General features: G+C 46.4%; 1 protein-coding gene across 7 annotated transcripts in view; it reads right to left on the minus strand.

Annotated features, from left to right (window-relative positions):
• The window catches only part of INF2 (inverted formin 2), a 70,574-nt gene that overhangs the window by 23,807 nt on the left and 21,647 nt on the right, over window positions 1-25,120 (minus strand). For all 7 annotated transcript variants that reach the window (XR_014007468.1, XM_081191245.1, XM_081191241.1 and 4 more), the window contains exons 2-8: window positions 11,251-11,659; window positions 8,753-8,868; window positions 6,988-7,147; window positions 5,649-5,682; window positions 3,602-3,743; window positions 2,482-2,623; window positions 232-1,125 (exon numbers count right to left, since the gene is read on the minus strand). Coding sequence is in view for 6 of the 7 variants with exons in the window: in XM_081191245.1 (XP_081047371.1) it covers window positions 232-1,125; window positions 2,482-2,623; window positions 3,602-3,743; window positions 5,649-5,682; window positions 6,988-7,147; window positions 8,753-8,868; window positions 11,251-11,644 (1,882 nt within the window). In the remaining variant the exon portion in view is untranslated. The remainder of the gene's footprint in view (window positions 1-231; window positions 1,126-2,481; window positions 2,624-3,601; window positions 3,744-5,648; window positions 5,683-6,987; window positions 7,148-8,752; window positions 8,869-11,250; window positions 11,660-25,120) is intronic.

Consider the following 25,120-nt stretch of genomic DNA (forward strand, 5'->3'; position numbering starts at 1 on the left):
CCACATGCAGCTGTCGAAACGACAGGGAGGAAAGTGAGGCATACATCTTTGGGGAGAGAGTTCCATAGCACTGGGGCTACCACCGAGAAGACCCTACCGGCTATGCTTCAGGAGGAGCTGGCGTGTGGAAAAGGACCTGCAAGGAGGACCTTAACATGCAGGTAGGCTTGCACTGGGAGAGAATTTGCGCTGGCGACAAAGCAAACGGGACGTGGCGTTGGCATAACTTACCTCTCACCACGTTGGAGGGCAGCTTCTGCCAGTTCAACTTCTTCATTCTTAGCGTCGGAGGCTTCACCCTCTTGTGGAAGGGCCTGTTGTACCCAAGGGGGACCTCGACACGGGCAATCACAATTTCATCCACGTTGCCTGCGAGGGGTGGAGGCGGTGGCACACCTCCCATGCCAGGGAGCGGGGGAGGGGGTGGCACACCTCCCATGCCAGGGAGCGGGGGAGGGGGTGGCACACCTCCCATGCCAGGGAGCGGGGGAGGCGGTGGCACACCTCCCATACCAGGGAGCGGGGGAGGGGGTGGCACACCTCCCATGCCAGGGAGTGGGGGCGGTGGCGGGATCGCTGCCATGCCAGGCAGAGGGGGAGCTGGAGGTGGCGCGCTTATCATGCCAGGGAGCGGGGGTGGTGGAGGAATCGCTGCCATGCCAGGCAGAGGGGGAGGAGGGGGAGGGACCCCCGCCATGCCAGGCAGAGGGGGGGCTGGAGGTGGTGCACTTATCATGCCAGGGAGAGGTGGTGGTGGAGGCGGCGGCGGCAGCTGTTGTGATGCCATGCTGGCTGTTCCAGGAAGCGGAGGGGGAGGTGGTGGCAGTAGAGGAACACTCGATGGAGTGGAGCTTTGCCCAGGCAATGCCGAGCAGGTCAGTAGCTGGGATGGCGTAACGCTCTCAGACACATTTGGAGCCTCTGGGTTGGGTGGGCCACTGGAAGAGCAAGTCGCGGGAAGAGGACATTTCTGGCAGGCGTTTGGAAGACCCTCAGAAGCATCATTGGTCTGAGTGCTCTCATTCACTTTGCTGGCGCCTCGCCGGGAGTCTGGACTTCTTTTCTTTGGCCTCTTCTTGATGGACAGCAGCCTCTCCATGACTTCTTCCACGCTGTTGCCTTGTACTGCAATGAAGGGGAGAAGATCTAAGGCATCCTTAGAACCAGTTCAAAGCCTCTTTCTGCACAAACAGCAACTACTACTACTATGACTACTATTGCAGAACAAGGGATACCCAGTCCAATGGCTGGTGGAGGGAAATTTTGGGGTGGCCGTAGAAAACCACTGTGGAAGAGCCAAGTATCTCCTCAGCTGCACACCTCTATCAAAAACGATGGACAGGTCCCCTGGCTTTATTAGAGGTGCTTTGGGTTGGTGGTTTCCAAATGATGTCGTTACCCTGCCGGAAGCTCTGCCATTCCTTCATGAGAATATAAATGATGGGTATCACAGGGGTCTGTTAGATGCACTTTCTGTTCAGATGACAGCTAGACACAACTTTATTTGCCACAGAATGTAGGAAGGCAGACCAATAGTCTGCCTCCTTGTTTCTCTTCTGCTGGCTTTGGTGAATTGACTGCTTTCTAACAAAAGGGCTGATATCCTGTTATCCTTATTGTAAATATCTGTATGTTTTACATTTATAGAATTAAAACTATATATAAATACAGAATATATATTAATTTTGTATTTATATACAGTTTTAATTCTGTAAATGTTTATTTTTTTAAAAAAATGATTTCCCAACCACCACCATTTTTTAAAGCTGTTTCTATTTTATCTGTAAGCTGTCTTTGAGTCTCTGTTAGGGAAAAAGGCATTATAAATATAAATGTAAATATGCAGGGAAATGTTTCCCCTGTAGTATGTTTCCCTTTGTAGAATATCCTTTTAAAAATAGAAATAGTCCTAAACCAGAAACAATATTCTCAACATTTCCAGTGTCGAAGCAGTTGTTCTTCAACATCAACTTCGTTGGGCTGGTCATGCTGTTTGGATGCCTGATTATCATCTTCCAAAGCAACTACTTATTCCCAGCTCAAGAATGGAAAGCAAAATACCGGTGGACAACAAAAGAGGTTTAAAGATGCTCTCAAGGCAAATCTTAAAAAAGGTAGTATAAACACCGAAAACTGGGAAACACTGGCCTGTGAGAGCTCCAATTGGAGAACAGCCATTACCAAAGGTGTCATGGACTTTGAAGAAGCACAAACTCAGGACAAAGGGGAGAAATGTGCCAAGAGAAAGGCATGTTTGGGAAACCCTAACCGTGACCAACTCCTGCCCAGAAACCTATGTCCCCACCATGGAAGGACGTGTGGATCCAGAATTGGTCTCCATAGTCACTTACGGACTCACTGTTAAAACTGTGTTCATGGAAGCTATGAGTGATCGCCAAAGAATAAGAAGACGACAACGACGACAACAACACAAAGACAGCACTGAGGCTGCATCATAGGTTACAGTGAGCTTCCACTTACTGTCATTTGCAAGCAAGATGGCTCTGCTTACTAGGATTTCTAAGGATTCCCATAGCAACAGGCTGGAGCGATGGGAAGGTTCGAGATGCAAGAGGCTCTGGAGAATGGACAGCAGTTGGATGGAGGCTGGAAAGCTGCTCACCTGAAACGAAAAGCAGCCACCACAAGTTAAGCTTTCCAGATCGTAAGTCATTGTTACATGGCAGGGTGCCCATCCGGCCATTAAAACCTACGCTGTTGTAAGCCCAGGGCTGTCAAGTTATTCGTTGCTGACGCTCGATGTAAGGGCCGAGCCAAATTTCCCAGTTGTGGAAGCAGGCACAGGATACACGTGGGCAAATTCTTGTGTGCATGTGTGGCAGAGGGCATCTCTGCATGAGGGATGTATAAACCTCAGGATATATGGTCACCTTGCTCACAAACCTCCATGGTGCAGTGTGACTGTGAGTGAAACAAGGATCGCATTCTACATCACATCCAATATTCATGGAGGACAAGGCTAGATGGTTACCTGCCACCTCCAGGATCTGAAGCACCATGCATAATGGTGGCAGAAGACTGTTGCCCTCACAGTTTGCTTGTAGGTTTCCCAAAGGCATCTGGCTGGCCACTGTGGCAAGGGGATGCTGGGCTTCACAGCCCCTAGGTTTGGCCCAGCATGACTCGTTGCATCTTCTAACTTCTGTTGCAGCTGTTTCTGTTCTGACAAAGCTTTCCCTCTCCTGGCTCCTTCACTACATATATTTAGGCACCAGGCAAAAACATTCCTCTTAAATTGTTAATTAAACAATCTATGGCCTTTTAAACTGTGTGTGTGCGGGGGTTATTTGTCTGTTATTATGGCGTGCATTTTTGCGTTTTTATATTGCAAACTGCCCCATGATCCTCGGATGAAGGGCAGTATAGATATTTAATAATAATAATAAGAGTAATAATTGATATGGTTGTTTTTAATGGGCCGAGTGGCTTTCCTTTGTTTATTGCTTAATATCTGATATTTATTAGGTTTTTTTAATGGATACTTGTTATTAGCTATTTGGAAAAGGCGGGGGTGGAGGAACAGAACAGGAATGTTCTAAAAATGTTTAAAGCTGCATTTAAAACGAAGACCCCCACTCACTTTGTTAAACAGGGATGAGAAAACCTCTTGATGGTTGCTCATGTCAATCCCATCGCATATCCTCAGCAATTCCTCGTCGTCTTCGGACTTGGCCTCCTCAAACGTTTCACACTGGATAAGCAAGTCCTCATCCTCTATATCTCTGCAGAGAACCCGCAACAGTAGATATTTGCAAACCCTCCGTTAAAAAACTGAGCTCATTTTGAGTTACATACAGGTATGAGAGGGTGTCCCCAAATCTCAACTCCTTCCTGCTCTCCTTAGTACAAGCATCTATACTGAAAAGGTGAAATACATATTTAAGTCTCCCAAAACATTTTTGGAGGGCAGGTCAATTTCAAATCAGAGAATCCTGTGGCTTTTCTTAGTAGCAGTGCCCTTGGTTGGGGCCATAGCTGCCAACTTTCAGATTTGAAAATAAGGGATCAGCAGCCTCGAAAATAAAGGATCAGCAGCCTCACCTGTCTTGGGGACAGTCTACGGGATATCTAACAATCTGGGATAGCAGCAGGAAGCAGCAGGAAACGGCGCTGGAATAAGGGAATTTCCCGCAAAAAAACAGCTATGGTTGGGGCACAGCTACCCTCCAGACACCAGCATCACTGGTGTTTACCTGGATGGGGATGCAGGTGGTGGTACGCTTGGGGCCAATGCAGCTATGCTGGCAGGACTGCCGCTGCCAATCCAGCTCTCCACCCAGTGTAGCTGTATGACTCTGACCTCACCACTGCCCTGTTTCAACCCAGTCCTGGTAAGCCATTGGTACACCAGGGTCAGGAGGGCAAACCCATGGCTCTGCCTCGTTACAAGTGCTGCTAGTGTCCTCTTCCAGTAAAATGCACCCATGGACCAAAGATAAATGAGAAGAAGGAATAAATGGGGGTTTCCTACTGGTGGGTTTAGCTAGAGACATTTATGGATCAAATCCTGGCTCAATAACCTTGCTTACTGTTAAGTGAGAGCTGGACCATAAAGAAGGCTGATCACCGAAGAATTGATGCTTTTGATTATGGTGCAGGAGGAGACTCTTGAGAGTCCCATGGACTGCAAGAAGATCAAACCTATCCATTCTGAAGGAAATCAGCCCTGAGTGCTCACTGGAAGGACAGATCCTGAAGCTGAGGCTCCAATACTTTGGCCACCTCATGAGAAGAGAAGACTCCCTGGAAAAGACCCTGATGTTGGGAAAGATGGAGGGCACAAGGAGAAGGGGACGACAGAGGACGAGATGGTTGGATAGTGTCTTCGAAGCTACCAGCGTGAGTTTGACTAAACTGCGGGAGGCAATGGAGGACAGAAGTGCCTGGCGTGCTCTGGTCTATGGGGTCACGAAGAGTCGGACACGACTAAACAACTAAACAACAACAACTGTTAACTACTGCTTCTCATTATGTATGAACTGGGAACTGAAGTTAATGGCTTCCAAACCAGCTAGAATTTGGAAGTAGGAAGCAAGTAGTTTATTAAGCCAGTGCTTAATCATGAAAACTGAGCCACCCGCCTAGAGCAATTGTCTCAGTCTAGGTCAGGTGGGACTGGAGTTGCTTGGCTGGATTGTGAAGAAATCCTAGGTGGTCATAGTAGAATCTGGTGGGTTTGGAAAAAGCATGCTTCTAGACCTCATGGTAGCAAAAATCAAACTGAAAATGCATACCTATATTGTCATTATTTGCAAGAAAAAGATTGAGGGGTCTTAGAAAAATGATGGAGATAGTAAAAATCTCCAACACGCTCCAGTGTTATTAGTCATTTTGACTAGGGGGAAAATTCCTTCCAGGATCTAAATACAGCGATCCATCAGTCCCTAAATGTGAGCACAGCACAGCTGTTTCAAAGGAAATGTAATGATGGTACAAGTCTATTCAAGCCCGAATCTCTTGATGCATAGGTCTGTCATGCAAAGTGGTTGGAGCTAGACAGAAATAACCGCAGACATAATGGCTGGCCTGAAGATTTGTACCGACAATGATCATGATCATCCTGAAATGATGCGCTGCTGCAAAATAAATCTCAACGGATATGGTCAGAAAGATAATAAATGACTCACCTCAGCTTGGTTAAAATATCCAACAACTGGAGACCTGGAAGGAGCGAATTAAAAATGTGTTGAAGAGTTTCACTGACATAAAAGAACACAATCACTAGCAAATAGGGCTGGGTGATATATCAATATATCATCCAAAACCAGTTTGAAGTCCATATTGTGAGATTGGTTTCATAATATTTGACCTTGCAATATATTGCGAATCATTATTTTTTTAAAAATAAATAAATAAATATATATATTTATCACCATTTCCAAAATCAAATTCAAATATACATTTCCACTATTAATATCTTTCTTTATAATAAAACAATCAACAACTTCCCTTCTTCCCCTTCCCTGGTTCCTTTGATTTTCCCAATATTCCTGCATATTCTTATACAGTATATCCATTTAGTTTGATTTCTCCCCTTATTCTTCCTTTATTACATATTTTACTGTTGAATTTACCTTAATATTGCTAGCATTTTCACATGTTTACAGTTATTTTCCAAATACTCCACAATTTTTTCCCACTCCACTTTTATACTTGATCTACTTGCTCCCTTATTTTACTTGTTAGGCCTGCGAACTTTGAATATTCTATCATTTTTTATCGCCAATCCTCCTTATTAGGGACCTCACTCACAGACATGTGTCTGTGTGCTATGCATAAATAAAGATGAGGGACAAACCACAAAGCCAGCCAATGCCTTAACATAGCTATTTCCTTATTTCAGACATTGTGATAGACCAGTATATTGCGATGTTTAGATGGTGATATACCATGATGTTGCAAACCAGGTTGTGCCCAGCCCTACTAACAAACTTATTTTATTTATTTAAATCTCACCCTTCCTCACAAAGGAGCCCAGTGTAGCAAACAGCAAGAGTAAAAGGTAAAGGGACCCCTGACCATTAGGTCCAGTTGTGACCGACTCTGGGGTTGCGGCGCTCATCTCGCTTTATTGGCCGAGGGAGCCAGCGTACAGCTTCCGGGTCATGTGGCCAGCATGACTAAGCTGCTTCTGGCGAACCAGAGCAGCACACGGAAACGCCGTTTACCTTCCCACCGGAGCGGTACCTATTTATCTACTTGCACTTTGTGCTTTTGAACTGCTAGGTTGGCAGGAGCAGGGACGGAGCAACAGGAGCTCACCCCGACCTTCTGATTGGCAACCGCCGACCTTCTGACCGGCAAGCCCTAGGCTCTGTGGTTTAACCCACAGCGCCACCCGCGTCCCTTCTGTATATGACTAGTCTATACCTAGACCACAGCATCCTAGAACCCCAGTCTGGATCCAGGAATGGCTCTGTCATTAACGTTGCATCATGTTCTAGGTTTCCGGATTGCCGTCCTTACCAATGAACTCATTGCGGAGCTGCATCCGAGCTCTCAGTTCTTCCGTCCCCAGGATGACCGCGTTGATGGCACTCAAGAGGGTTATCATGTAGGGCACGTTGTCGGTGGTCGAGAGCTCATTCATGATGACACTGAAGCGGTACTGTTGGTTCTTCACCGTCTGTGACACAGAAATCGCAGACGTGTCAAATCAAGGTTCAAAATCAAGAGCAACATGGGAAGCTGCTTGCATCAAAACTGCCCAGACCCTTTGGACATCGAGCCCAGAACTGCCTACTTTTGACTGTCAAGGGCTCTCCGGGGTCACAGAAGGGTTTTCTTCCCCATCAACTGCCCTTCATGGAGATGCTGATGACCAACCCTGGGATTTCCCCCCTGCAGAGTACAGTGGTACCTCGCAAGACGAATGCCTCGCAAGACGAAAAACGCGCAAGACGAAAGAGTTTTCTGTTTTTTGAGTCGTTCCGCAAGACGAATTTCCCTATGGGCTTGCTTCGCAAGACAAAACGTCTTGCGAGTTCTTGCGAGTTTGTTTCCTTTTTCTTAAAGCCGCTAAGCCGTTAATAGCCGCTAAGCCGCTAATAGCCGCTAAGCCACTAATAGCCGTGCTTCGCAAGACGAAAAAACCGCAAGACGAAGAGACTCGCGGAACGGATTAATTTCGTCTTGCGAGGCACCACTGTAAGTGCTTTACAACTTAGCTATAGTCTCTTAATAAAACAGCCGAACATAAAAAGCTCCTTTAAAATGAGTCAGGCAATTAGTTCTTCTAGCTCAGTACTGTCTAAACTGGCTGGCAGTGCTACACTCCAGCAGGCAGGAGATAAGTAACTATACAGCCTTTGGAAGACATCTGAAGGCAGCCCTGTATAGGGAACTTTTTAACATTTAATGCTTTACAGTGGAACCTCGGAAGCCAAATGCCTGTGAACTCAAATGTTTTGCCTCCCGAACGCTCGGAAATTGGAAGTGATTGTTCCGGTTTTCAAATTATTTCCAGAAGCCGAACATCTGGAACAGCTTCCGCAGCTTCCGATTGGCTGCAGGACATTCCTGCAGCCAATCGGAAGCCGTGCCTTGGAAGTCGAACGTTTTGGAAGTTGAACGGACTTCCAGAACGGATTCCGTTCAACTTCCAAGGTACATCTGCATTATGTGTTTGTACATGCTGGCTGGGGAAACCCAGTCAGCTGGGTTAATATTAACATTAATATCAACACTGATATTAATATTGCTATTGCTATTAATATTGAACCTGGGGTCCTCTGCATGCAAAGCAGATGCCCTCCTAGATGAGCTACAGCTCTCCCCATATCGCTCTATATGAAGAGCCTACGTATGTAGATACACAGGAAGTTGCCTTATACAGAGTCAGACCATTGGTCCATCTCATTGCTGCCTACACTGACAGGCACCAGCTCTCCAGGGTTTTGGGCAGGAGATATTCCCAGCCTTACCTGGTGGTGCTGGAGATTGACGTTAGGACCTTCTGCATGCAAAGGGTGCTACAGCCCTTCCCCTATCCTTCCCCACTACTAAATCTCATTATTATTATCTATTTACATTTGCTAGGTAAACCACTTTCAAAGTGGCCAATCCACCCATCCCTATATGAAGCTCTACCTGTAGGATAGCTGGAGGCATCCAGTTAGTCGCTGTGGGAAACAAGACACTAGAGTAGATAACCTTTGATCTGATTCAGCAGAGCATTTTCATACGTGTGTGTACATTGTGCCCTTAACAATACACCTGACTTTCTGCTTGCCTTGTAATGATCCAGGGCGTCCAACGCCAGAGCGTGACCATCCACAGAGTAAATGCAGAGAGCGGCCAGGAGCTCAAACGCTTGTTTCTTGACCATGACGTTCGAAGTGTCAAGTGCTGCAGAGACAGAGGGACCGAGGTCAGCAATGAGGGCACGTCTAACCTATGGTGACCAGATTTTTTTCAATGAATCCAGGGACACTTTTTCTTTTGAAGCTGAATAGCAACAGGGAGTCAGTAGTGGGGAGGATGAGGCAAAAGACCCTGGGCCCAAGCACACATGCATATTGTATAAAGGTGCAAAGCCCTTCTTTCGCACCCTGTAAAACATAAATGCGCAGAGTTTTTTAAAAACTGGGCAATGGCGCGCCGCTCACCCATGACTCCCAAGCCTCCCCCGACCTCCTTCCCGCTTCCTCCTTTGTTCTGACTGATCGGGGGAGGCTCGCGAGTCATGGGCAGGTGGCTGTTGTCTGGTTTTCTAAAAAAACTGCACATTTATGTTTCACAGGGTGCAAAAGAAGGGCTTTGCACCTTGCCTGGCAGAGAAACCACGCGCCTTGTGCCCCTCCTGGGCAGTGCTTGCCCGCCCATGACTCCCAAGCCTCCCCCGATCTGTCAAAACAAAGGGGGCAGGAGATCTGTGCCGCCGGACATCCCTGGTTCCCCTTCGGCAGTGGTGGCAGCAGTGAGCAGCTCCTGAAGCCAGCCAGAGCCAAATGCACTACCAGACTGGCTCCGGGCTGCTGAGGCTGCCACGTTTCCCGGGGACAGATTTGCAAATCTGGGGACATTCCAGGGACGGAATTTGTCCAGGGACAGGTTTACAAATCCAGGGATTGTCTCTGGGAACCGGGGATGTCTAATAACCCTAGTCTAACCTCGAGACAACAAATTAGGAAACGGCTTAGTTCAGGAAGGCACAAATCCCACCTGCTTGGGGGAAAGTGAGCCCCTGCTCAGTTTGTTTGCGTACTTCCAGTGCTTTTTTCCCTGGGGGTACGCATGCTCCTAAACATTTTGTGACTCTAATGGAAGAAGAAACTAAAAAAAATAAAATTCTAAGTTTCTTCTCTAGCACGGCGAATTGTCAGTTCTGTTACTACCCCTGATGGCGGCCTCATTTCCTCTCACAGTGTTTCCTGAGTCTCAGACAGAAGCGATTGTTTAATGTGTGGAGAGGTGGAATGTGGATGTGTGGTGTTTTACTAATGACAAGTTTGGCCTCATCGAGGGGCAGTATTTCAATATGAGTAGGAAAATTACTATAATGGAGATTTTCTTGAGTAAAGAAAGTCCAGTATACCTGAAGGAGCATCTCCACCCCCATCGTTCTGCCCAGACACTGAGGTCCAGCTCCGAGGGCCTTCTGGCGGTTCCCTCACTGTGAGAAGCCAAGTTACAGGGAACCAGGCAGAGGGCCTTCTCAGTAGTGGCACTCACCCTGTGGAACACCCTCCCATCAGATGTTAAAGAAATAAACAACCATCTGATGTTTAGAAGACATCTGAAGGCAGCCCTGTTAAGGGAAGTTTTTAATGACTTATGTTTTATTGTATTTTTATCTTTTGTTGGAAGCCACCCAGAGTGGCTGGGGAAACCCAGCCAGATGGGCGGGGTATAAATTATTATTATTATTATTATTATTAAAATGAGGGTACCCCTAAACATTTTTTTAAAGAAAAAAGCACTGCGTATTTCTAAATGTTTTATTTATTGTCTAGGTCAGGCGTCAGCAAACTTTTTCAGCAGGGGGCCGGTCAACAGTCCTTCAGACCTTGTGGGGGGCCGGACTATATTTTGATGGGGGGGAAATGAACGAATTCCTATGCTCCACAAATAACCCAGAGATGCATTTTAAATAAAAGGACGCATTCTACTCATGTAAAAACACCGGGCAGGCCCCACAAATAACCCAGAGGTGCATTTTAAATAAAAGGACACATTCTACTCATGTAAAAACACGCTGATTCCCAGACCGTCCGTGGGGCAGATTTAGAATGTGATTGGGCCAGATCGGGCTCCCAGGCCTTAGTTTGTCCTACCCATGGTCTAGGTCTACTTTTGTTGCATTGCAACAACATGTTTTAGGTAAAGGGACCCCTGACCATTGGGTCCAGTCATGACCGACTCTGGGGTTGTAGCGGTCATCTCGCTTTATTGGCTGAGGGAGCCGGCGTACAGCTTCTGAGTCATGTGGCCAGCATGACTAAGCCATTTCTGGCGAACCAGAGCAGCGCATGGAAACGCCGTTTACCTTCCCGCCAGCGCGGTACCTATTTATCTACTTGCACTTTGACGTGCTTTTGAACTGCTAGGTTGGCAGGAGCAGGGACCGAGCAATGGGAGCTCAGCCCGTCGCTGGGATTCGAACCGCCAACCTTCTGATCAGCAAGTCCTAGGCTCTGTGGTTGAACCCACAGTGCCACCCGCATCCCACTACATGTTTTGTGTGCCTGCAAACACTGCGTGGAACGACCGAGGGAAACATTCTCTCACCTTGGGAGAGTTTCCTGACGTAGCCTTCATTGCTCACGATGTACTCGATGCCCTTCTGAGAGTTCATGACTGCTCGCACGCAGTTGATGCAAGTCAGCTGCAACAGGGCATCCGAGATCCTGGAGACCCCCCTCCCGGAAAGCCTGTCCAGGGCCTCAAGCAGGAGATCCAGTCCGCAGAGCTCCAGGAACTGGACCATCCAGCCATCGTCGCTGCTCTCCAGCCGCTTCTTGAGCCCTGAGTAGTTCACCACGGATGGGATCTGCAGGAGGCGGATGCACAGCTCCGGCTCTGCGTTTTCCAGGTTGGCCTCCGTCTGATCGGAGTCCTGAGAACCCAGCTTCTCCTTCAAGGCAGCCCATTTCTTCTGCACACCTTCCTTCTTGAGAGACATGTTGGCCGGTGACTCCTAAAGTGGGAGAGAGAAGGAGAGAAGCTCAGGCATTTATTTATTGTTGGTTTATTTACTTAAATATCCATAAACTGCACTTTTATATAACTCCTCACAAGGCGGCACCACAGACTATAAAACACCGCATTACAATAAGGGATTGGATGGCCATCACCCATGGAAGCTTTAGATTCCTGCATTGCAGAGGGGGTTGGACTAGATGACTCATGGGGTCCCACTTCCAACTCTAGAAGTCTAAAAAATGTCAGACACATCAGCAAGAGATGGTTGGCAAAGAATCTCAGGTGCGAAAAGCCAGCCTGAATAATAACAGTTCTTAGAATACAAGTAGAGATGGCTGCTGCTGAACCTCTAGTGGCAAGGAGTTCCACAGGGCAGGTGCTGTCCCACTGGAGGTTCAGCCCCTGATGACGTGCAGCCAAACCTCAGGGGCATGGGGGAACCACTAAAAGTGCCTCAACTTCCAAAATGTTGACAGCTTTCAGACAAAACTCAGCGGCTGCTGCAAAAGCCTCTCCCCTACAACACAGATGTGTCACCACAAAGGAATGTGCTGGACTTCCAGTTTCTCTCCGCAGAGCCTTATCCATGTGATCAAGCTCCTGTACTGCAGCCAACACACTTCAAATCCACCGACTGGGTTTCCAAACAACTCAACAGAAGTCTTCAAAAAGTGCCTGGGGTGCATGCAGGGAGGGGAGGGGGCAAAACTACATATTTCTGCGGCAAGCACTACGTGGAATGCAGTGGTGCACACCTACTGGCTGCGATGTCAAACGAGCAACAAATGAGTCTAGGGCAGGGGTCAGCAAACTTTTTCAGCAGGGGGCCGGTCCACTGTCCCTCAGACCTTGTGGGGGGCCGGACTATGTTTTGAAGGGGGGGGGGGAAATGAACAAATTCCTATGCCCCACAAATAACCCAGAGACACATTTTAAATAAAAGCACGCATTCTACTCATGTAAAAACACCAGGCAGGCCCCACAAATGACCCAGAGATGCATTTTAAACAAAAGCACATATTCTACTCATGTAAAAAGATGCTGATTCTTGGACCGTCGGAGGGGCGGATTCAGGTGATTGGGCCGGATCTGGCCCCCGGGCCTTAGTTTGCCTATTCATGGTCTAGTGTCTCCAACTCCCATTTTAGCTCCCAGCTAGCATGGTCAATCGGGAGATGAAGACTCACAGAATTGTAGAAGTGGAAGGGACTTCCAACCCCCAACCCCCAGCAAAGCAGGAATCACAGCTAAATAATCCCTGATTATCCTGGAGAAGTCCATCACCTTCCAAGGAAGGCTGTTTTATTGTTGAACAGCTCTTGGAGGTTGCAGTCGGAGGCCAATGAGGTCTGAAGATCCTCCCCACCCCCATCCCTGAGGACTGGGGAGGCTCAAGTCAAAAATCCCACCCAACCACTGGGTGAGCTTGGGCCTGTCAATCTCTCTAGCCTAATCTACCTCACAGGGTTGTTGTGAAGATAAAATGGGTTGGAGGGGAAGAGCCATACATGCAGGGAAGAGTGGACAACACTGAGCCAGATGGACAATTGGTTTGGCTTGGTCCAATGCAGTTCCCTAGGTTTCCTATGCTGCTGGCATCGAATTCCTTGCAAGAAAAGGGTGGGATGAGAATGTCCAATAAGTGAAAAAAGGGGTTAAGCATCAGGCTCTTTGTTTTTCGCCTTCTCTGCTACTCTTGAATTCCAAATAGCTTGGACAACAGCCCAGCTGCTAAACCACTCTGCTGGCTAACAAAAAAAGAAAAAGAAAAAGAATAGAAAGCAGGGCAGTATTGCTGGAAAATGTGAAACAGTGAATAAGCTTTTTGTGCGCGTACCGTGAAGCTTAGGAGGAGAAAATGCACATGGCAAATAAAATCACCAGGGAGCAAAGGATATGTTGAGGAGCAACTATTTCCAACAGAAGAACTCCTTGCCTTCTTCCAAGGAGCTCTGGAAACAACCCCTTCTCCTGACCCCTTCTGAGCCAAGCCCTTCTGGCCTTGGCAGAGAAGAGGGATGAGGAATTTGTGGGGGCAGAAGAGATAAATCTGTCTTCTGCTTCCTCAAGCCTGAATGCTAAGCAGTGACTAAAAGGCTTCTTTAACATTTCCAAGCTGCCTCTTCTGAAAACCCTTTAGACTGAGAGAGAAAATGCTGAGAGAAATAAAATCAAATGTCTCATGATCTTCACTTTCTTGAGTGGGAGGATATTCTAGGGCAGCTTTGCAGGATGAATTTCTGGTCAACTAACAAATACTGTAGCTGTCATTTGATACCTAGAGCAAAGAATAATTTAATAAAATTAACCAAGAGCCTGAAACAATGAAATTAGCTCTATCCTTTTACACACACACACACACACACACACACACACACACACACACACGTTTCAAAAGTTTCTAGCTCCTCACAGGAGCTTTAAACAGAGCAGAGAAGTACATTCTAAGGCACAGTCTTGATCAGGACAGGCCCAAGCCATTTTGCTGCCTGAGGCGAAGGAAAAGATGGCTGCTTCCATGGGCAGAAGGAAGCTGGTCTGGCAGTCGAATCGTACTTCATAGACAACATTTCTCCACCGCACCTGAAGCTAGCTTAAGGAGCAAACGGCAGGCTGCATGGTTACACACAGCTCCATCCTCCAAACCTACCCCACAGCTCACCATCCCTTAACATTTGCCGCCTGAGGCATCTACTTCATATGCTTGGGCAGGCCCTGTTCTTCATTCACAGCAATGGGACCTAACATTACTGGAATAGTCAGGACTGATAAATTCCACTACTTCTTCACACAGCACAGAGTTAAACTACAGGAGGCCCTGGTGGCCACCAATATGGATAGCTCTAAAAGAGGGTTGGAGAAATCGATGGAGAAGAAGGAAATCAATGGCTCTGAGCCTCCAGGGAAGAGTGCTCTTGGGATCGAGCCCTCCTTGTGGGTTTCCTCCATACATCTGGTTGGCCACCAGGAGAACAAGATGATGGACTAAATGGGACAGTGGTTTGAGCCAGCAGACTCTTCTTACGTTCTTAACATGCCTACATGAGCCAAACATGAACCAGTCACAACATAAAAAAATTCCTTCCAGTAGCACCTTAAAGACCAACTAAGTTAGTTCTTGGTATGAGCTTTCGTGTGCATGCACACTTCTTCAGATACACTTCTTCAGATACACTTCTTCAGTGTATCTGAAGAAGTGTGCATGCACACGAAAGCTCATACCAAGAACTAACTTAGTTGGTCTTTAAGGTGCTACTGGAAGTAATTTTTTTATTTTGACTATGGCAGACCAACTAGGCTACCTATCTACAACCAGTCACACCCTTAAGTTTCCCTCCCCTTATGGTTTTGACTTTTAAAGTGAGGCTGCATTTTAAATTGCATTTTAACCTGTATTTTAATTTTTTCCCCTTTTTCCCTTACGTTTTTCTGAAATTTTTATTGGTGTTAGCTGCCCTGAGCCTGGCTCTGGCCGGGGAGGGCGAGGTATAAATATTAATACATTTTATTAATATTATTATCTTCAGATACACTGAAGAAGTGTATCTGAAGAAGTGTATCTGAAGAAGTGTGCATGCACACGAAAGCTCATACCAAGAACTAACTTAGTTGGTCTTTAAGGTGCTACTGGAAGGAATTTTTTTATGTTGTGACTGGTTCATGTTTGGCTCATGTAGGCATGTTAAGAACGTAAGAAGAGTCTGCTGGCTCAAACCACTGTCCCATTTAGTCCATCATCTTGTTCTCCTGGTGGCCAACCAGATGTATGGAGGAAACCCACAAGGAGGGCACTTTACTGCTGAATTGGAGCAAACAGTCAACGGAAACCCTGGTTGAGGTTTGCTCTAAGAAGTTGATTTTCATGTGGGAAAGAGGCAGGGATAAGTGTGGACAAGCCCAAAGGGACCTTCCTGAATTGTCTGTTCAGTTTCTCTTTCTCTTTTCCTCAGGAAATACTTGGTTTTGCCAGAGGATGAGCAGAAGCTGGGAGTTAGAGCCATGAAGGCGCGAGAGTGAAGAAGGAAGAGAGAAAGAGAGAGAGAGATTGGGACTTGGTGAGTGATTTATGTGGGGTGCAAACCTGGAAGGAAGTGTTATTGCAACAACTGCGGCAAAAGTATTGTTAGCCCAGAAATGGAAGCAAGAAGAAATTCCGACGAAAGAAGAATGACAGACAAAATTAATGGACTACGCAGAATTAGATAAAATGACAGGAAGGATTCAAAACCTGTGGGACCAGAGATTCACAGAAGATTGGAAGAAATATACGAACTAAGTCTTATCAGTGTTCACATCAATGAATATGCAGTTGGTTGATGAATTGTTAGAACTGTACTCAGGAGTTCCCTGCCTGTCAGAAATCAGGCAGGCACCTTCACCGCCCTCTTTTTGGTGCCCAAATAAATTTTATGAAATTAAACAAAAAACAACAACAAATGAGGTTGTTGCAGAAGTCAGTTAGTGCTCATTGGTGTACGAACAGGTCAGTCGGGGCTGCTTCCTGACAACCTGTTTAATGCACAAACTTTAGGTGGTTTTAAGATGAAACTGACTCTTTATGGAGCGTTCAATCTGATGGCAGGGATGTTAGACAACATCGAGCAATTGTTACCCCCCACACTTTCTGGCGTGTTTTCCTGCCATTTTAGTGATCACAAAAAGTATTGATTTTGAGAAGAAGCGAGCTTGTTGTGGAAGAGCACCGAATTCACTTCAATTGCACAACCTGAATTTGCCAGTATGTACGTGATTGAATCCCACCAGAAAAAAAAATCTACTGTCTGGAAGAATAATAGTGTGTCAAAAGAAAGAAAAAAAAGCATTCCCTGAAGGCCTAAAAGGTTTGAAAGCCTCTGCTTTAAAACCACAAATGACAGCAAGCTTATCTGTTCAATTGGCATTAACACACAGCTTTGAGGGGGGATTCTTCAGGAGAATAATAAAAACCGAGTCTCTTGAAGGCAGGGTTATCACAGCTGAAAGTAAACCAAACAATGAAACACAGTTATGTCTGCTATTTGAAACGCTCACCACTTAATACTCATCCAGGAATGGAGAAACCAAGCTATGAAACGGGGCTTGCAGTGACACAGCCTTCTTGTTTTCACTTGGTTATAATGAAGACAGGCTTGTAAGACAATGTAAGATTCCCCGTCACACAAAACTGAAAATAAATGATGCTGTCATTCTTGTTGATTTAACATGTCTATGCAGGGTTAGTACCAAAGTAAAGCAGGAAATCCTGGACTGGGTTTCCTGTTTGTCACTTTTCTTGAAGTAATAACATTGAGTTAAGCGTTTCCTCTCCACCTGTGTCTAAAAGACCTCAGTGTAGGCAGCTCTTTGGAATAAATCCAGGTGGACACGTGTGGAACAAAGAAAGCCTATGACTGTTGTTGTATCACAAAGTGGGGTGGGGTAGAGATCTAGGCTGAGCTTATTTCGTAATGAAAACAGCTATCACCATCACGACCATAACATTCATAGCACTTTTCCTAATGTGCAAAGATGTTCTTTTAATTGTGGTTTCTCTCAGCTTCTCATTTTTCCAAAATCCATACTGCAAAAATCAGAGAAGTGTGAATTTTGAAGGATAACTGTGTTTCTGTTCCCCTACTGGCTCGAAAAGTGTGCCTTGGGTAGTTTCTTATTAAAATGCAAACAACAGTGAATTTCTCCATTGTTCCTACCCACTTCCCCTCTGTCCCACTGACAGTTTGCAGGAATGGGATGTACTATGAGGTGAGAGTTGAGGAAAAGGAGCTGTATCGGGAACTGCAGAAAAAAAAGGTAAAGGGTAAAGGGACCCCTGACCATTAGGTCCAGTCGTGACCGACTCTGGGGTTGCGGCGCTCATCTCGCTTTATTGGCCGAGGGAGCCGGCGTTTGTCCGCAGACAGCTTCCGGGCCATGTGGCCAGCATGACTAAGCCACTTCTGGCGAACCACAGCAGCGCACGGAAACGCTGTTTACCTTCCCGCCGGAGCGGTACCTATTTATCTACTTGCACTTTGATGTGCTTTTGAACTGCTAGGTGGGCAGGAGCAGGGACCGAGCAACGGGAGCTCACCCCGTCACAGGGATTTGAACCGCCAACCTTCTGATCAGGAAGTCCTAGGCTCTGTTGTTTAACCCACAGCGCCACCCGCGTCCCAACTGCAGAATAAATAGGTCCAAATTGAAATGTGAATCAAACCAAATCTCTCCCCAATCTCCACTGACAGTTATGCCAGCAGAATCCCATCACTTACTCCTGTGGGAGTGAGTCATATATTTTATCTATGTGCAGTGTAGTTTCATCTGTCCCGAATCTTCCAACATTTGGCTTCAATGGATGTCCACAAGTTCTGGTGTTGCGAAAGAGAGGGAGCAAAAGGTTTCTTTTTATTTCCTCCAGCTACCATGGCCAGTTGCCAGAAAGGATGGAAGCTGCAGTTTCACAACATCTGGAGGGCCAAAATGTCCCCATTTCAGCATGAGAGTGAAAAGGTGTGATACTGCCACAATTTGGCCACACACACCCCAAACCACCAGCAGTTCTTGCAACCCATTTAACACCCTTCTCCTTTTAATCGCTTTTAAGCTGACCACAAGGAGAGTTTAACTGGTAAATGACTCAGTCAATGGGTTGGGAATAATGGGGCATTAGTAGGTAATGAGCACTTTGCAAACTATTGAAAGAATTAAAACTAGCAGTGGTATGTTTGCTAACTGTTCTTTTGCTTTTGTATGCAATAGAGAGTTTAATTCTGCCTTTGGAATGAGAACAGAGATCACCTGTATCCATTTTCTCTCTCGCTCCTTCACACACAGCAGCTGGAATGAGGTAAGCATCAAATAAAGCCATCAAGGAGGATTATATTTATGAAATTAGCTGCATGGTTCCAAAGTTTCACAGAAACAGTGAGCATTACCTGTTTAATAGTTCAATAATATACAATATTTCTAGTTACAGATAGGTAGCCATGTTGGTCTGTGGTAGTCAAAAAATAATAAAAATTAAAAAATTCCTTCCAGTAGGACCTTAGAGACCAACTAAGTTTGTCATTGGTAAGAGCTTTCATGTGCATGCACACTTCTTCAGATACACAATATTTTAATTATGCTACTTTCAGCTTTTCCTGTCAGTTGATTTTTGCACTTTGCACTTACTGTACTCCCAGGATCTATCTTTTCAGTTAAAAACAAACAAAAACATTTTCAGTGCAGATTAAGGGGTGTGTGCATGTGTGTGTGTGTAGGTATGTATTGTGGCTTTGCGCACAGTGGAGAGGAAATCGGTGAACAGATCTAGTTGACTTTCCCTCCCCCCTTGAAAATAGAGTTTTTAACTCAGAACAAACAAAAAAAAGATCAACCTTTTGGATTGCCTCCCACTGGGATGGCTTTTAAAAAAGGATCAGGCAAAATTCATGGAGGGTACTGCTTCCAGTGGCCAATAGCCACAATGATAACATTTTCCCTCCATTGTTGGAAGCGGAACCGTCTCTGAATACCAGGGGTTGGGGACTGCAATTAGGGAGAGCACTTTTGCACTCTGGTTCTGCTGGCAGACTTCCATTCACATCTGATCGGCCACTGTGAGAACAAAGGATGCTGGACTAAATGGACCTTTGGGCTCTTGCTATGTTTACTCTCGTGTTGGGACAGTGATGCATCACCTCCTCACTCAAAATTACACGTTGATGGTTTCCAAGGAAGGGGTGTGATTATGAGAGCAGTGAGTGGCTAGGAAGCCCAGCTAGGACCAGGAAGTCTCTGGTTCAAATCTCCACCCGCAGTGGCATTGGAACCTGGATTCAAGGCCAACACGTTAGCCACTGGCAGTGCGGTCCTATGCATGTCACCTCAAAAGGAAGCCTTCTTAAATTCAGTGGGCTTGTTGTTGTTTAGTCATTTAGTCGTGTCCGACTCTTCGTGACCCCATGGACCAGAGCACGCCAGGCACTCCTGTCTTCCACTGCCTCCCGCAGTCTGGTCAAACTCATATTAGTAGCTTCAAGAACACTATCCAACCATCTCATCCTCTGTCGTCCCTTTCTCCTTGTGCCCTCCATCTTTCCCAACATCAGGGTCTTTTCCAGGGAGTCTTCTCTTCTCATGAGGTGGCTCTGAGTGCTCACTGGAAGGACAGATCGTGAAGCTGAGACTCCAATACTTTGGCCACCTCATGAGAAGAGAAGACTCCCTGGAAAAGACCCTGAAGTTGGGAAAGATTGAGGGCACAAGGGGAAGGGGATGACAGAGGATGAGATGATTGGACAGTGTTCTCAAAGCTACCAACGTGAGTTTGACCAAAGTGCGGGAGGCAGTGGAAGACAGGAGTGCCTGGTGTGCTCTGGTCCATGGGGTCACGTAGAGTCGGACACGACTAAACAACTAACAAGAACAACACCTGGTGGGAGAACGGTTCCCCACACCTGGTCTAAATCGAACACATTTGCTGACTGAACTTGCTCTGCACACAGTTCATCACACAGAAGGGGTCAAGGACTATGCAAGTTTGAAGCTCTTTCTCAAGTATTTTTCCACTTTCCAGCATCAACATAAGCTCTGAAAAACCCTGAAGCGAAAGCTTGCATTCACTTTCCGGCTGAAATCAGTTCAATAATAGCTCTCACCATCCCTATTTTGTTTCCCTGCTAGGATATGTACAGTATGTACTCAGTACACTTCGTTTTTCTTTTCTTCTGGTCCTGTTTAATATCAATGTTCATCCGGATTCAGGAAACATTCCCAAGACCATCTGTTTTACAGAAAGGAGACCAGAAGGAGAGACCTGCTGGAGCACACCAAAAAAATGTCCATCGAGTCCAGGATCCTGTCCCCGCACCATGGCCAACCTGATGCCTCTTGGAAGCCCATAAGGAGGTCATCAAGGCAACAGTACTAGGAGTTGGGAAACCACGGTCCTTTAGATGTTGTTGGGACTGTAGCTCCTATCATCTCTGACCATGGGCCATGCTGGCTGGGGCTGATGGGATTTGGAATCCATCAATATCTGGAGTCACAGCTTGTCTACCCTTGATATCTATGCCCGCTGTTGCTCCCCAGTATTTGGCACTACAACCACATTCACACTGTAGATTTAAAGCACTATTCCACTACTTTCAACAGTCATGGTTCCCCCAAGGAATTCTGAGAACTATGGTTTGTTACGGGTGCTGAGAATTGTTAGGAAACCCCTACTGCTGGGATAGCTCAGCTGGTAGAACCCGAGACTCTTAATCTCAGGGTTTAGGGGTTCGAGCCCAATGTTGGGGCAGAAGAGTCCTGCATTGCAGGGGACTGGATTAGATGACCCTCGTGCTTCCTTCCAACTCTACAATGCTATGATTCCTCTCACAGAACTACCATTAAACCCGGAGTGGTTTAATAATTCTGCAGTTACAGAACGTTTGCTCACTGAACACGGGCACCAGCTGTCTCTACGCAGGTACGAGTGTTGTGTGAAAAAGGAACCTAGGAAACTGCCTTACACCAATCAGAACATTGGTCCATCTAGCTCAGTATTGTCTACATTGACTTGTAGCATCCCCAAATGGTTCAGACAGGGGTTTTTCCCAGGTCTACAGGGAGAAGAGGCCAGGGACTGAACCTGGGACTTTCTGAGTGCAAAGCAGAAGCAAGCTATGGTCCCAACACGTGTTCATCTGTGTACAGCTCAGCTAATTGTGCACACAGCCTGCACTCCTTGAACACCAGAGTCAAATAACTGTATGAGTGTACTGCTCAACTATTTCTCTACACAGGTACCAAGATTGTACACTCGTTGCATGTAACACCCTTAGAGTACCTAGTGGTTGCTGCAGGATATTCTTTTCAGCAGCTGCTCCTTCTCTGGCTGACGGATGTGCCTAACTCAGTTATTTGTGGGAGGCAGTGGGGAACAGTAGAGGCCAGAGTATGCTGCCCTTTGGCTCTGATGTACTAAAATGAGCTTGTGAACAATTTTCGGTCCTGCCTCGGTTTTTTCAGATGTAATCAGGGTACAAGAAATATATGGCTATTGGGTTGTCCTACCTTAAGAATAGTCAGGAATATATATATATATATATATATATATATATATATATATATATATATATCCCAATGTTCAAGTAAAGCTTTAAATTTGTTTGAATACATTTAGACCAGTGTTCCCCAAACTTGGGTCTCCAGCTGTTTTGGGACTACAAGTCCCATCCTCCCTAGCTAGCAAGACCAGTGGGCAGGGATGATGGGAATTGTAGTCCCAAAACAGCTGGAGACCCAAGTTTGGGAAACCCTGCTTTGGACAATATTAAGTGGGTTCTATTTATTTATTTTCTTAATAAAATATATCAGTTCAACCACTATTTTTTGGGGGGGGGGAGCTTTCAGTACAGTGGTACCTCGGGTTACATGCGCTTCAGGTTACATACGCTTCAGGTTACAGACTCCGCTAATCGAGAAATATTACCTCAGGTTAAGAACTTTGCTTCAGGATGAGAACAGAAATTGTGCTCCGGTGGTGTGGCGGCAGCAGGAGGCCCCATTAGCTAAAGTGGTGCTTCAGGTTAAGAACAGTTTCAGGTTAAGTCCGGAACTCCGGAACAAATTAAGTACTTAACCCAAGGTACCACTGTATATGTATACAGCCCATGGAGTTTTATGCAATACAGACCTCATGCTGCATAACCTCCAGGTTACGGAATCTTCGGGTTATGGCTGCGTCAAACCTGGAAGTGTATACTTCTGGGTTTCACCGTGCATGCATGTGCAGAAGCGCTCAATTGTGCCGCGTGTGTGCGCACAAGGGCACCTCCGGTTACGAAGTTTTCGGGATATGGCTGGGCTTCCGGAACAGATCCCGTTTGTAACTGGTGGTACCACTGTACTATTTCTACTCAAAAGTAGACTCATTGCAAGCAGTCTAATTTAGGACTATTGATTTTGATGGGTCTACTCATAGTAAGGCTAACATTGCTCAAAAGGCATGTTATTATTATAGTTTGATGTAACAGAAGCCTTTGCTATACAATTTTTTAAAAATACATTGCTTAACCCACTTTGAATCCATTAAACTGGATGCATTCAATGGAGAAAGGGGGGGGGGATACACAGGGAGTCAGCAAACCACTCCAAGAAGCTGCATTAGTTTGCTGCAGCTTGAAAAGAACCCGGGGCGGCTTAAAGAGTAACAAATATGTTGTGAGTCATCGGCTTATTTCCTTAGAAATTCCACCAAGCATTCACCTAAACCATGAAAGCTTGCACAACAGCGAACTTGTTAGCTTTCAAGGAGCCACAGGACTTTCTGCTGTTTTCAAATGAATAATGAGAAGTCGGGAACAGCCCAGAGGACGGCTTGACAACTGCGATATCAATGGTCACTTCAAGGAGGCAGCATAGCTCAATGGCAAATGCCCACAGAAAGTCCCAGATGCAATAGCTGTTGTCTCCCCTTAAAGCAGCGGTGCGGAACTGGACCTGGGAGGAGCTACCCACCTGTCAATCACCCAATTGCCAGCACTTCTTGCCTGCAAAGCACTGATGATCCTAGAATCATGGAATTGTAGACTTGGAAGGGACCATCCAAGTCTGACCCCCTGCAATGCAGGAATCTTTTGCCCAGTGTGGGGCTCGAACCCACAATGCTGAGTCTCATTGTCTACCAACTGAGCTATCAGCTGACTGTCAGGTTGTGTGAAGGGAGGGGCACAGTGCTTCCCACAGGGTTCTGCAAGGTTTTGCTCGCAAGCCTTCTTTTGGTCCAGCCATGGCTCTGCCTGCTTGGCTGGCTGGCTGGCTGGCTGGAGGGCCCTAGCAGACCTAATGGGGACCACGGACAGGAGGTTTCCCCACCGCTGCCTTAGTATTAGGTGTAGAGAACCTCTGGCCCTTCAGATATTGCTGAACTACAACTCCCATCATCCCTGGCCATACTTGCTGGGGCTGATGGGTGTTGTGGTTCAGCATAACAACAACAACAACAATTTATTATTTATACCCCACCCATCTGGCTGGGTTTCCCAAGCCACTCTGGGCGGCTTCCAACAGAATATTAAAAACAACACAGCACCTCCTGGAAGGCTACAGGTTTGCCTTAAATGACCAGGTAGCGAGTGATGGAAACATCGTATGCCTGAGACTCTAGATTTAAAGGTTAAGGTAAAGGACCCCTGACAGTTAAGTCCAATCGCAGACGACTCTGGGGTTGCGGCGCTCATCTCGCTTTATAGGCCGAGGGAGCCGGCGTTTGACCGCAGACAGTTTTTCTGGGTCATGTGCCTAGCATGACTAAGCAACGGAATGCCGAAACCAGAGCAGCGCACAGAAACACCGTTTACCTTCCCACCGGAGCGGTACCTATTTATGTACTCACATTGGTGTGCTTTCAAACTGCTAGGTTGGCAGGAGCTGGGATCGAGCAACAGGAGCTCACCCCGTTGCAGGGATTCGAATCGCCGACCTTCTGATCGGCAAACCCTAGGCTCTGTGGTTTAGACTACAGCGCTAGGAAGGCAATGCCAATCAGAATACACAGCATTGGCCTTGGCTGGGACTGATGGGAGTTGTAGCCCAAAACAAAAAGAAAGCATCACATTGGGAAAGACTGGGCTAGAGAGACCAATGGTAGTCTTAAGAAAAGACGGCTTCATATGCTCATTGCCCAATAACAGGGAGGGCACAGCACTTGATGAGCTGGTTAAAGAGATGTGGCAGCTCCAAACTTTACTCCATCTCAGGCAATGAGGCTAACAGTGCAATCCTGTACTATCTTCTCAGAGGTAAGCTCCATTGAGTTGAATGGGGATTACTCCCAGATAAGCAAAAATACAGGATTGAGGTGTTAATTTATTGGACTGCTCACACTAGACCCCCCCCCCCAGCTGTTGAAGAAAACCATGAGACTAAAATAGCAGTGTAATGTTGCACTTCCATCATTTTTATTGCTCTGCAATGAGGGACTGCTTGCTAAAAAAAAAACGAGGATGGAGGAAGGAAAGAAGGCTTTTAAATCCATTATCCTGTCAACGAATTGTGCTGTATCGGAAAGCTCAACAGGATGTCAGTGCGAACATTATATAAACATCAGTCTTAAAAAGTCTCTGGAGAGAGAAAACGGGTGCTTGTCATACAGAGTGGGCTCTTCCTCTCACTCCTGCCTCCTGTGCCCCTCAAAGCTGCTCCTGAGGGTAGAAGGAGCCCCTGGACTGGGGTGGGGTGCTGCACAGATGGCTGCAGTGGGGCAGGGGAATGGGGAAAATTCAGCTAGGCTGCCTTCAGTAACTGTTTGTGAGGATTGAATAGATTCGATAAGGCTATCCATAGCATAGGCATGAGGGGGTGGCGTGCCCAGGCACTCCCTAATGCTTTAAAAAATAATAACAGGAACAATGGAAAGCAGACAGACAGAGATGCAGGCAGAATAAAAAGGCTGGAATGGATCTGGAATGGAGCTGCAGCTTCTGTCTGCATCTCTGTCTGTCTG

This window comes from Podarcis bocagei (assembly GCF_964188305.1).
Source record: "Podarcis bocagei genome assembly, chromosome: 1".
NCBI classification, from domain to species: domain Eukaryota; kingdom Metazoa; phylum Chordata; class Lepidosauria; order Squamata; family Lacertidae; genus Podarcis; species Podarcis bocagei.